Source organism: Thermobia domestica, chromosome 14 (genome assembly GCF_964235325.1).
Source record: "Thermobia domestica chromosome 14, izTheDome1.hap1.1, whole genome shotgun sequence".
Classification (NCBI taxonomy): domain Eukaryota; kingdom Metazoa; phylum Arthropoda; class Insecta; order Zygentoma; family Lepismatidae; genus Thermobia; species Thermobia domestica.
The window spans coordinates 164,351,900-164,365,018 of record NC_137467.1 but is presented as its reverse complement, the minus strand read 5'-3'; the positions used below and the strand labels follow the sequence as shown (position 1 = coordinate 164,365,018).

General features: G+C 38.0%; 1 protein-coding gene across 1 annotated transcript; it reads left to right on the top strand.

The window, feature by feature from the left end:
- The first annotated feature begins 2,238 nt into the window (after window positions 1–2,238).
- Window positions 2,239–7,461, top strand: LOC145670087 (uncharacterized). The gene is made up of 4 exons (XM_081738456.1): window positions 2,239–2,538; window positions 3,595–5,036; window positions 5,253–5,958; window positions 7,123–7,461. The coding sequence occupies exons 1-4, from the start codon at window positions 2,239–2,241 to the stop codon at window positions 7,459–7,461; spliced, it is 2,787 nt and encodes a 928-aa protein (XP_081594582.1).
- Window positions 7,462–13,119: the final 5,658 nt, after the last annotated feature.

Genomic DNA, 13,119 nt, shown 5'->3' with positions numbered 1-13,119 from the left:
TACGAACTTATCTGTTTCTCTGTGTGTCTGTGACTGTAGGTCACTGACATACGTAATTCATGCTCGATTGTTTCATTCTGAGAAATTCACTTACAGGAAAGAAACATTTATTTCCGAAAAAAATATATATATTGTAGTTACCCATCTGAAATGTAACGCGAAAAAAGTAACGCAAAGTAGGTACGATAGTTAAAAAGTAACGCCTTACGTTACTTCCCAAGACTGATAAAAATGTATTAGAAATAATGACGATTCGATAGAATAAGTACACACACACACACACACACACACAGAGAGAGAGAGAGAGAGAGAGAGAGGGGGGGGGGGGAATTGAATTAAGCTGATTTTGAGGTCAATTTTTGGGTTTGAGCTGAGGAGCAATAAAACATTTTACTTTTTGCTTCAAAATGATGAAAATTTTCCGACTCATAAAAAGTTCTTTCAGCAGCGAGACTATATAAGATGGGACCAACTGATTAACTTAGAATCAGAACTACATGAGCTCCCGTTGGGAATCGGAGCCAGGTCTTCCATGCCAAGGGCGCGTATGCTAACCGCTTAGCGACGAAGGAGCTCGCAGAGGAAGTGAGAGAGAGAAACTATGTGTAAAATTTTACTTCCCAACTTGAAATATTAGAAAATTTTCCGGTTCCCGAAAGCTAATTGGAAAATTATAATTTGTTGCTGGCTAACTTTCCTCTACAGGAATTCAATTTTGTAGATCTATACGCAGTTAAATATAGTGGAAAATTTTCCACCTAACATCACTGTACATAATATCCAAAATTGTGCGTATTATGAAAGTTTTTTCCACTTGTTTCTACAATATGATAAAATTTTTCCGATCTATGAAAATTAATTTAATTTGTTTCTACAGAGCAATAAAACATTTTACTTTTTGCTTCAAAATGATGAAAATTTTCCGACTCATAAAAAGTTCTTCAATTTTTCCGTGCAAGACAGAAAATATTTCGATTGATTAAAAATTGTTTTACTTGTTCCTACATAGTACTGAGAATTGTCTGAGCCATGAACATTCTCAGATTCTTTAAACGACCTTTCACTTTTTAACTTTTCTATAGATGAAGTCAATCAATTTTATGATTGGTGAGGAATTATTACTTGATTACTGATATTTTTTAGAACGGAAAATTTTCCTCTTAAAATTTCCACCTCACATCACTAATTCTCCCTATGCAAAATCGCTAAAGTTTTTCGCCCATTAAAGAAAATGACACGATCGATTGTTTTTGGGTTTCGATATTTGGATTCTGCGTAACAAAATACATTGAATCCATACTCTGAGGTCCAGTGTACAGAACGTTTTTTCTATGGCTGTGTTACGTGTATTCTCCCTATGTAAAAGCGCTAAAGTTTTTCGCCCATAAAAGAAAATGACACGATCCATTGTTTTAGAGTTTCGATATTTGGATTCTGCGTAACAAAATACATCGAATCCATAACCTGGAGTCCACTACACAGAACTTTTATTTGTATGGCTTTGTTATGATATTCTCCCTATGTAAAAGTGCTAAAGTTCTTTGTCCATGAAAGAAAATGACACGATCGATTGTTTTCAAGTTTCGATACTTGGATTCTGCGTAACAAAATAAATTGAGGAGATCAGCGCAAGAGTGGCTAAACCCTCTCTACGACGAATGTCTGCATTGAAGTGCAATCGGTTGTTCACATGAAAGACTATCTAGGCATAATATTGGCTAGATCACAATGTGATAATTTTAATGCGTACCAGTTTCGTGATTTTTTTGCCCTGAGTAAATTGTATAAATAGCTGAGTGCGACAGTGATCTAACCTAATTCAGCCAATCAGGAGAGAAAGAATGGTCACATGTTGTTCAGTCCTAACTTGTTTATTTAAGTTGTTTAGTTTTGTTTAAAGATGTTTGTTCAATGTAACTTGTTAGCTGTAGAAGAAGAAGAAGCAAGGGTAAGTTCTTGTTGAAACTGTGCATAGCAGCAGTGGGTGAGTGTGCGCGTAGCCTATAGCTGCATCATCGTGGTGTTCAATGTGCATTTTATTTTAACTCGGGAATTGTAAGAAATAGTCATTGTATTATTAAACCGAACTATTACAGAACGAACCAGCGTTTGTGTGATACAGTCCATCATAAAGATTTGGTCCTCCTACCCAGATGTTAATACGTGTTTATGTGTTTTATGTGACCTACGTGCTAAGACTCGTGTGTTAACAAGAAAGAAAAAACTGTGTGGGCGACAATGGAAGCTTACAATTCCCGAAAGCGTGTTTTAAAAGGAAAGGTCACTCGTGCTGAAAACTGCATAAACAATATCACAGAACAGGAAGATATTAGTGTAGTTCAGGTCTACAAAAACAAAGTGAGTGAACTGTCACGTGAAACAAATGAGCTTTTGTTTCTAGCCAGTAACTTGTGTGCCGAAGAAGAGATTTATTTGGTGCAAGAAGAAGAGCTTGCTGCTATTGAAGATAGACTTACAAAGCTTAACGTGAAATTAGTGGAAGTGCAGGGCAAATTATCTCACACTTCTTCTAGTGTTGTGAATAGTCAAAAAAAAAAAAAACAGAAATTCGACTTCCAAAATTGCAGTTGCCATGCTTTAGCGGGAACTTAAATGATTGGCTTTCGTTTCGTGATTTGTTCATCGCACCAGTGCATAATAATGAAAAATTGACGGGTGCACAAAACCTTCAGTACTTAGAAACTAGTCTGCAAGGTGAAGCAGCAACACTTATTCAATCTATACAAATAACTGACGATAACTATAAAGAAGCTTGGGACCTGCTAAATTTAAGGTATCAAAATAAACGAGAATTAGTCACGTCTATCTTGCGGCGGTTTGTAAGTCAAGGTCAAGTGCAGCAAGAATCAGCTGGCGCGTTACGTCGGTTGTTGGATACCAGTGTTGAGTGTGTGCGATCGTTATCAGTGTAGGACATAAAAGTAAACGAATGGGATCCTTTGCTTATATTTCATATAACAGAGAAGCTAGACAGTGAAACAAAAAGACAGTGGGAACTTTCATTGTCAGACAGTGAACTACCAACATTTGACCAATTGGTGAAATTCATAGATCATAGGTGTCGCGCATTAGCAAGTAGCACTTCCAATGTGAAATCAATCCCACCTAGTGAGCCAAACAAGAGTAATAAAAAATCAACAATAGCGTATCATGCTTCAGCTCAATTTTCGTGTTGCCAGTGCAAAAGCAAAAATCATCCTTTGCATAAATGTGATGACTTTCTTTCGCTGTCAGTTGAGGAACGGCATTCTTTAGTGAAAAAGAAAGCATTGTGCTTCAATTGTTTACAATCTAATCATAAACTGTCCAGCTGCAAATCAGCATCGTGTCGTAAGTGTGGCAAACGTCATCATACTATACTTCATTTTCCAAATAAACAGAACTCAGGTGTTTCAGTGGGGACTCATTTTTCAAGTGAAACTAATGTGCAACATGCAGTTATTACAGACTGCAGTAGTGATGGTGAAGGATTCATATGGTAATTTACAACCTGTTAGAGCCTTGTTAGATTCAGCCAGTGAAAAAAGCTTTGTATCAGAAAACTGCTCATAACGACTTGGTTTACAAAAACAGCCTGTGTATGTACATGTTTCGGGACTGAGTTCCAGTAATGTTGCTCGGGCAAAAGGTGTTGTTAATATCGTGTTTACATCAAGTTATGATGTTAAATCAGAATTTTCTTTAGAAGCGTTAGTGTTGCCAAAGGTAACAGGTATGTTACCAAAACGGTATATTCATAAAAGCAAGCAGTGGTCGCATGTTAACACGTTAACATTAGCAGATCCGAATTTTAATGTTCCTGACAGAATTGATCTGTTATTGGGTGCAGATATTTATCCTCAGTTGCTATTGGCGGGTGTCTGTAGTGGTGTTAATGGTTCTCCTGTAGCAGTGAATACCAAATTAGGATGGGTGTTGTTTGGTTCTATTGGCTACGATGAAGTGCGACGTAAAGAATTCACAGCGTCAACATATCATATCCACTGCAACAGTGAAAGAATTTTGCAACAGTTTTGGGAATTGGAAGATATTCCTACACAAAATATAATGTCGTTAGAAGAAAAGCAGTGTGAAATTTATTTCGAGAAGACCCATCAAAGAGATGAGACAGGTAGGTTTCATGTGCAGTTACCGTTTCGCGACAACAGTGCAAGACTTGGTGAGTCACGTGAAGTGGCAATTAAACGCCTTAAACAAGTAGAAAGTCGTTTGAAGAAGAGGCCTAAGATGCGTCAATTATATGTAGATTTTATGCATGAGTATGAGATACTTGGGCATATGGAGATTATTCCAGAAAGTGAAATACTGAAACCAAACAGTGAAGTGTGTTATTTACCTCATCACGCAGTGTTGAAAGATTCCAGTTCTACTACAAAACTGAGAGTAGTTTTTGATGGTAGTTGTAAAACTTCATCTAATGTGCCATTGAATGATAAGTTACTTGTCGGACCTAGGTTGCAGTGTGACTTAATTCCATTACTTGTGCGTTTTAGACAACATAATGTGGCATTGACTGCTGATATTGAGAAAATGTATAGACAGGTGCGAATCCAACCAAAACATAGAGACTTCCAGCGAATTGTGTGGCGTGAGAGACCTAATCTTCCGATCAAAGATTACAGACTTGTGACGGTAACTTATGGTACAGCTTCAGCACCGTATTTAGCGGTGAAAAGTTTGCAGCAATTAGCGAAATATGAAGAAGAATCATTTCCTATTGCGTCAGCTGTAGTGATGCAAGACTTTTTTGTTGATGACTTGATCAGTGGTGCCAACTCGGTTAGTGAATCAATTCAGTTACGAGAACAACTCAGCGTATTATTGCAGAAAGGAGGTTTTGAACTGAGAAAATGGGCATCCAACAGTCCCAACGTTTTGGAATCCGTACCCTCTCACTTGAAACAAGCGATGAGTAGTTTAGACTTTGATAGTAGTAATTCAGTGAAGACGTTAGGATTTCAGTTGTATCCATCAAATTATGTATTTTCGTATAATGTCAATCTTGTGTCAGTTAAGTCAGTTGTAACTAAGCGTAACATTTTATCAGAAAGTGCAAAAGTGTTCGATCCATTAGGTTTGATTTCTCCAACTACTATTATTGCGAAAATATTATTGCAAGAAATTTGGAAACTAAATTTAAAATGGGACAGTCCAGTTCCTCAATGGATTTTGAGGAAATGGAGGAATTACTACTCAGAGCTTTCTTTATTAAAAAACATCAAAATCAACAGGTGTATCAGTATCACTCAAGCTACGAGAAGAGAGTTAATAGGATTTTGTGATTCTTCCGAAAAGACCTATTGTGAAGTGGTATATATGAGGTATGTATCTCAAGACGGCCAAGTGAGTGTGAACATTGTTATGGGAAAAACGAAGGTTGCTCCAATCAAACAAGTGTCTTTGCCCCGATTAGAGCTCTGTGGTGCCTTGCTATTAGCTAAAATGATGAATCTCATATTAAATTCATTACGTTTGGAAGTGCATGATGTAATTGCCTATTCTGACTCTACTGTTGTGTTATCGTGGCTGAATTCGGATTCAAGCAGATGGAAAGTGTTTGTCGCGAATCGTGTAGCAAAGATTCAAACTCTTTTGCCATCAGTGAAATGGCTCAAGGTGGACTCAAAGAATAATCCAGCAGACTGTGGTTCTCGAGGTTTATTACCTTCTGCTTTACTTGCACATCACTTATGGTTCTCAGGCCCAGAGTGGCTCAAAAACCTCATTCTCCCAGAGTGTAATGAATATACAGTGGATTCAAAGTTAGTCAACCAAGAGGAAAGAAAACACATAGTTTGTATGCATGTTCATGTTGATACCTCCATTATTGACAATTGTTCATCGTTGGTGAAACTTGAGCGAATTGTTGCATATTGTAAGCGCTTTATTAATAATTGTCATGTGTCGCAAGGAAACAAGCACACAGGTCCATTTACAGTAACAGAACTTTTCCATTTACATATTGTTTCAATTTTTACAGTTCTTTCAAATATTACTAATTCATCTTTTGTGTGTATCTTGAACTAGATCGTTCAAGGGTGGGGGCTATGTTCAGTCCTAACTTGTTTATTTAAGTTGTTTAGTTTTCTTTAAAGATGTTTGTTCAATGTAACTTGTTAGCTGTAGAAGAAGAAGAAGCAAGGGTAGGTGCTTGTTGAAACTGTGCATAGCAGCAGTGGGTGAGTGTGCGCGTAGCCTATAGCTGCATCATCGTGGTGTTCAATGTGCATTTTATTTTAACTCGGGAATTGTAAGAAATAGTCATTGTATTATTGAACCGAACTATTACAGAACGAACCAGCGTTTGTGTGATACAGTCCATCACATGTCAAAACAAACAATATGGCGGACGCTAAACAGTCTCTGGACATCGGAACTCCCAATCTTGAAGTTGTTATGTCTAAAGAGAAACAATATCGGGGCAAAAAGAGAAAACGAAATGAACAACAATGGTCCAGGAATGTGAAGAAGAACAAAAGAAACAGTGGACAGGAATACACAAGTAGCACAGGAAAGAAAATATCTGCTCGTCAACCTGGTCCCCCATGCACCTGTGTGAAAAAATGTTACGAAAGTATTGGTGAAAGTGCTCGTAAAACATTGTTTCAATACTTGGGGTCTTGCTCACTTTAGTATGCAAAATGCGTTCCTAAATGATTGTGTTAAAGTTACGTCTGTGAAGAAAAGATATGGTATGGACTAAGACAACAGCAGTCGTCAGTACACCCGTGAGTATTGTGCGCATGTTGATGGCAGTGATAAAAACGCGTGCAAGGAGGCATTTATTTCTTTGTTAGCATTAGTAACGGTAGACTTTCTCGTGCTGTGAAAATGAAATGAACTGAATTTGTACCTAAGCATGATAACAGGGGTAGATAATCTACAAGGCCTAACAAAACGTCGCAGGCTCAGATAGACTTTGTGAAAGAACATATAGGTAGCTTTCTGAAACGTGCCTGTCATTACTTTCGACAGAAAACACCACACAAAGCATTTCTGTCTGAAGGTCTGTCTGAAATTTATGTTGATTGGCTGAAAAGAAAACATAATGGAGAAAGTGTTGTGAATGAGTATATATACCGAGACATCTTTAATACACAGTTTAACCTAAGTTTGTCCAAACCTGTGAGTGACACATGTAAAGTTTGTGACCTGCTGAAGATCAAAATACAGTCAGCTGATGATAAGGACAAACAAGCTCTCCAGTGCCAACTTGACTTGCACCAAAGTAAAGCTGAAAAACCTTACCATGAGTTAAAAAGCGATATCGAGGAATCAAAGAAAGATAGTAACAATATCAAAGTAATTGCGTTTGACATGCAACAGACATTGCCAACACCACATATTCACACAGGGGAAGCGTTTTATAAACGACTGTTATGGACATATAATTTAATTGTACATCATTGTACTACCGATAATGCATATATGTTTGGCTAGAAACCATCGCAGGTTGTGGTGGAGATGAAGTGATATGTCTACTTAAATATACACAATTTATTGAAACCCTACATAATGTAGGCAGACTAATCGTGTATTCTGACAATTGCTTCGGACAGAATAAAAACATTTCGTTAGTGGCATTTTGGTTACATCTAATAAATAAAAAATGTGTCAAAACAGTCGAACATAAACATCTTGTTTCTTTCCACAGCTACCTACCTTGTGACAGAGACTTTGGTCTTATTGAAAAGAAAAAACGTCTACAGAAGTACGTGTTTACACCAAGTGAGTGGGCTGATATTATAAAACAATCAAAAGCATCACGGAAACCATTTTATGTTAGGAAATACAGCAGAGTGATTTTGTTACAGCGAAGCCTTTGGTTGCTAAAGTGTGTAACAGAAAATTTACCGAAAGCAAGCATCCAGTTCGGTTTTCGCGAGTTGCACTGTTAAAAGTAACATGTGAGCATCCATGGAAATATTTTGTTAAATATTCACATAGTGATGTAGAGGATTATAGTATGATAAATGTTGTTAAGAGTAAAGTTCGCCGTAAGAAACACACTCTCGAATCGCATGCAATAGGTCTGCCTCAAAGGTACGAGAACCAAAAACCAATAAAAGCTAGCAAATTAAAAGATATTAAGAATCTACTGCAATACGCTTTCTATGAGAACTTGACATCTGACAATTCACACGATTATAGGAATGAGTAAGAGGCAATATTGGAGTTTCACGACTATGTTAAAAACAAAGTATTTTGTAACCGTCTAAAAATCTAGCAGATCTGTGTGTTTCAGTGGTATTGATCTTGAACGTAATTTTAAAACGACTTTATGTTTGCCTTTAGCTGCAAGATAGCATTTTTGTTTTCTAATGTTTCTAAGAATGGTACCTATGCTGGGACAGAAGTACTTGTAAAACAATGATCAAATAACATGACTAAAACACTGTTGTCAAAATAGGACAAAAGTGCTCTAATAATGTGGAGTTTGCTCTTACCAATAAAATTGAGTAGTAGTAGGAGCAAACGAGTAATTCTTATTAGCACGGTGTGTTTTGGGAGTAGATGTCCCAATTTCTTTTGTATTTCCGCGTGAAATACGGTACATCCAGTATAATACGTGACAAATGGCAACCCTACAAACATGTTATTGATACTCTTCATTACAATATGGTCGCAAGCTATTCACAACTTTGATACACATACGCGTAGATGCATGGGGCACTGCCTCCAAAAGCTTCAGTACAAAATGTGTAAAATAGCTTCATATACTTTTATAGTACGTTATCAGTTTGTCCCTCGTCCCAAATGCACACCCTCCCCCAGCGATAGTGTGTCATTTCCTCCTATGTTCATACCGTATGCAATATACATTGGTAAATAGTACCTTCCTCTATTCTTCAACGTATTAATTTGGAATAGACCATTCTTGCACACAAACACCTGACAAGTGCAGTGCTTCGGTGCAAAAGTGATCTAACCCGACATACAGAGGTGTCAGGAATCATTCCTCATCTATTTCAGCACATTCTCTAACGAAAATGACAAAATAATGCTCCTCACATGATAAAGAGATTATTTCTTAACAACCTGACCAAATACAGAAACGTTTTCTCTCTGCCATGAAAAACCAGACTTTCTCAACTTTAGGTTTAATTTTCTTAAAACTAACAAAATGCGGGTTAGACCACTCTTGCGGTGAGTTCCTCAATTGAATCCATACTCTGGGGGTCCAGTGGACAGAACTTTTATTTTGTGTGTGGGTTGTACTATTTATGTGTAGCCTTTACGGGTCAAGACGGCAAATCTCATCGAATTTTCTCAAGTAACTGTGCCTAGGTGGAACTACCAAGTTAATTCTGGAAATCTAAAATTTTTGGTAGAAGAGCACAAGAGGGGCTGAACATGTAATACATTACAATTTGGGGGTAAATATAATCTCAAGGGGACGAGATTACTTTTTCTTCATACCAAGCAGGTGCTTTATCTTCTGAGCCACCATTGCCCCTCTTCAAGCATCTGTTCGCATTCTACGCAGACTGGCCATAATAACTAGTATTTCTTCGATTTTTTCTGTACTTAGATTGTAAAGTATGTACCACCAGACATGTCAACTCTGACGCGAAGTCGTAGCAGTTGTATTAGTAGAAGAAGTAGTAGTAGTAGTAATAGTAATAGTTGTAATTTTAATACTATTAATAATAATAATAATAATAATAATAATAATAATAATAATAATAATAGCAGTAGCAGTAGTACTAATAATAAGAGTAGTAGAAGTACAGTACTTTACACTCCTGAATAAAGAGTTAATTTCCCAAACACATTACGATTAACACAGACTGCCAACATTAGTTTCCGATCCGTCTTTCACAGTGTTCGGGCCGGCCCGGCTGGGCCCGGAATGTGCCCGGCCCGTTTCCGGCCCGAAATGTGCCCGGCCCGGTTAGAGCCTGGCTCGAGATGGAGGGACGCCGTACATTTTTTCCAAGGTGGGGAGACGGCGTCGGCCGGGTTCCCCCGCACTGTTACCCTCAGTTTAGAAGTAAACACAAAGAGAACTAAATACATGGGAATTCCCCAGGATCGTAATACTGCAAATTATGGACACGACAAAATATCAAATATTACTTTCGACAAAATGAATACTTTTAAATATCTAGGATCAATATTAACAGCCCAAAATCATGCCCACAAATAAATTGCATGTCAACTGAAAGCATGACTTCCGTGTTATTATTCATTTCAAAATATTTAGATTTTCCAAATTCTGCTGATGAATTTTAAGCTTAAAATGTATAAACAGGTAATCATGCCTGTTGTGCTGTATGGTTGAGAAACATTGCGGCCATCACTTGGGAAAGAACGCACACTGAAAATATTTGAGAATAATTTTCAGACCCAAGAGGAACGGGAATGGGAAATGGCGTTAACTTCATAATGAGGAACTGCACAATTTATACCGTTTACCATACATTGTTCGTATGAACAAGTCTGAGAAGGTCAGTTGGGAAGGTCTTGTCGCCAGTATGAAAGAAGGAACCAATTTCTTTAAAAAATATAACAGGAAATCCAATCAGGAAACGACCTTTAGAGAAATTTAGACGCAAATGGGAAGACAATATTAAGATGGATCTCGCAAAAGATAGAAATAAAAGCAGACATTGGATCCAGTTGACAATGGATAGAAGTCAATGGAGAACTCAACATTGAACCTTTAGGGACACGGTGGCTCAGTGGTAAAGCAATTTCCGCTGGTGCGTCGGGGTTCTTTGTTCGATCCTCGGCCAAGTATGTTTGTGGTGGACAACATCGTTTCCATGGGTTTTCCTCCTACCTCTAATTCCGACAATTCTTCCATTCTCATTCACTAGTCTTACTAATTGACCACTTACAAGGAGGGTGCCCGAAGTGTAAATCTCAGATTTAAAAAATGTTTGTGCAGATCGTTAGGGGGGCTCATAGAATAAAGATCAGCACAACAAATTTCGGCGGAACCCCATATTTGGGTGGGGCAGTGCCCCTTTTCGATTTTCGGCTTTCGTAGTAAAAATCGGCCTTTTGATTTGAAAATAGACTTATTGTTGTCGACAATCGTTATCATTCGTCTTCATTTGCGTAAAGATACTACAAATGTGGGTCAGGGATCCCTATGTTTGTGGGGGGTCCGTCTCAAAAATGTGATACATTTTCCCGCTTTATTTTGACGAGCTGAATTCAAATATGTCATTAAAAGTTCTTTATGGAGCCCATGTGCGGCATAGGTCTCTACCTAGTTTCTGGGGTGCTGAATCACAAGTTAAAAGAGACCTGAAGGTCTTGAAATAGAAGTTTAGCAGAATCAGTGCTTACTGTATGGATTGAAGACAAAAGAGATTTCATGCCTGTACATGACATGGATGGGCAACTGAAAAAGCCAAAGAAAGTAGTCTTGAAAACTTTAAGGGTCCCAAAAGTTGATGCACCAGTTTTAAACGGAAACATAATATTGTGTGGCGAGAAACAACAAAATTCTTGTCGCGAGCAGACGTTGACACTTCAGAACAAATAGAAACTTCGGCCATATTTTTTTTCCAGCTAGAAGTCTGATATGTTACCGGAATTCGATATAGACAATACTTACAATTCCGATCAAAGTGTTTTTGCAATGGAACTGCACTATAATCGTATGTTAGGCATACAAGGTCGGAAAAAAGTAGAAGCTTCTGCACAATCCAAAAATGCCTTATCTCATAGCTATACAATAATACCCCTTATGTCTGCAAATGGAAAATTTGTTGGGCCATTATAGATTGTATACCCAGAACCGACAGGAAATTTTGAGCACAGGTCAAGAAAACTTTATTCCAGCCCCCAAATATTAAGGCTTCTGTATCAAAATCTGGAAAGATGGGTAAGCCGCATTTGGAGGAGTGGACTCGTGACGTTTTAGTTCCTAACATAGGGGACAAAAGTGTCTTGCTCGTAGATTCATGGTCATCTTTTAACAAGAAAGAGACGCAGCAACACATTCCGGACGAAAAAATGCTATGTAAACAGATTCCACCGGGAGCAACTTGGGCTGAACAACCACTGGATATTTGGGGCTTTACAATATGGAGGAATTTTGTACGGAAAATGAGAGATTTCGTAATTTTACACCAAATTGATATACAACTTCACAACGTAACAACATTATAAAATTGCAAACGCTAGTTTATAAACAACTATCATCGCCAAGGTACCATGATGTGTTCAAATATAGTCGGCATAAATCCGGATATGTAGATGCGAGGCCGCCAGAATTTGTTAATCCTGTGAGTTTCTCATTTTCCTTAAACGACACTATCATATGTGATGAGTGCGAATATATAACACTCCTGAAATGTAGTTGGTGCTGCAAAAGTCTTTCCGCGGAACGTTTTTTCGAGCCGTTTCATTTCTGTAAAACATACAATACATAAAGTAAGCACGAATTCTGCCAAACTTAACCCTTCTGTTGTCTTTGAACTTGTGATTCGGTATCCCAGAAACTAGGTAGAGACCTGTGCCGCACATGTGCTCCTCAAAAAACTTTTAATTACATATTTGAATTCAACTCGTCAAAATGAAGGAGTAACATGTATCACACTTGTGTGGGGGGCCCAAGTGGCGGATGTAGCCCGGGGCCGGGGGGAAGCCCCCAGTTTTTTTAGTGACAAAAATAATTGAAGCTATTATTTATATCTTCTTGAAAGTTTATAGTTACCTAATGATATAGTATCATAGCCTGGGGTAGGCCTCCCCCAGTTTTTACCTTCTAGATCCGCCACTGCCCCCCCCCGACACACAGGGATCCTCGACCCACAATTGAAGTATCTTTACGCAAATGAAGATGAATGATAACAATTGTCGACAACAATAAGTGAATTTTCAAATCAAAAGGCCGATTTTTACTACTAAAGCCGAAAATCGAAAAGGAGCACTGCTCCACCCAAATATGGGTTTCCGCCGAAATTTGTTGTGCCGATCTTTATTCCATGAGCCTCCCTAACGATCTGCACAAACATTTTTGAAATCTGAGATTCACACTTCGGACACCCTCTTTGTTAGCCTCACGGGCGTAATAATGAGACGTTAAACTGAAATATTTTGCAACATTGAATGTCCGGATTCCATACGCCACAGAGC

What these genes read in the sequence shown, in the direction of transcription:
- LOC145670087 (XM_081738456.1), top strand. Translation starts at nt 2,239, where the DNA reads ATGGAAGCTTACAATTCCCGAAAGCGTGTTTTAAAAGGAAAGGTCACT. An exon ending in CTCACACTTCTTCTAGTGTT is followed by an intron (nt 2,539 to 3,594) that starts GTGAATAGTCAA and finishes TTACAAAAACAG; the next exon opens with CCTGTGTATGTACATGTTTC. An exon ending in GTCAATCTTGTGTCAGTTAA is followed by an intron (nt 5,037 to 5,252) that starts GTCAGTTGTAAC and finishes CAAAATCAACAG; the next exon opens with GTGTATCAGTATCACTCAAG.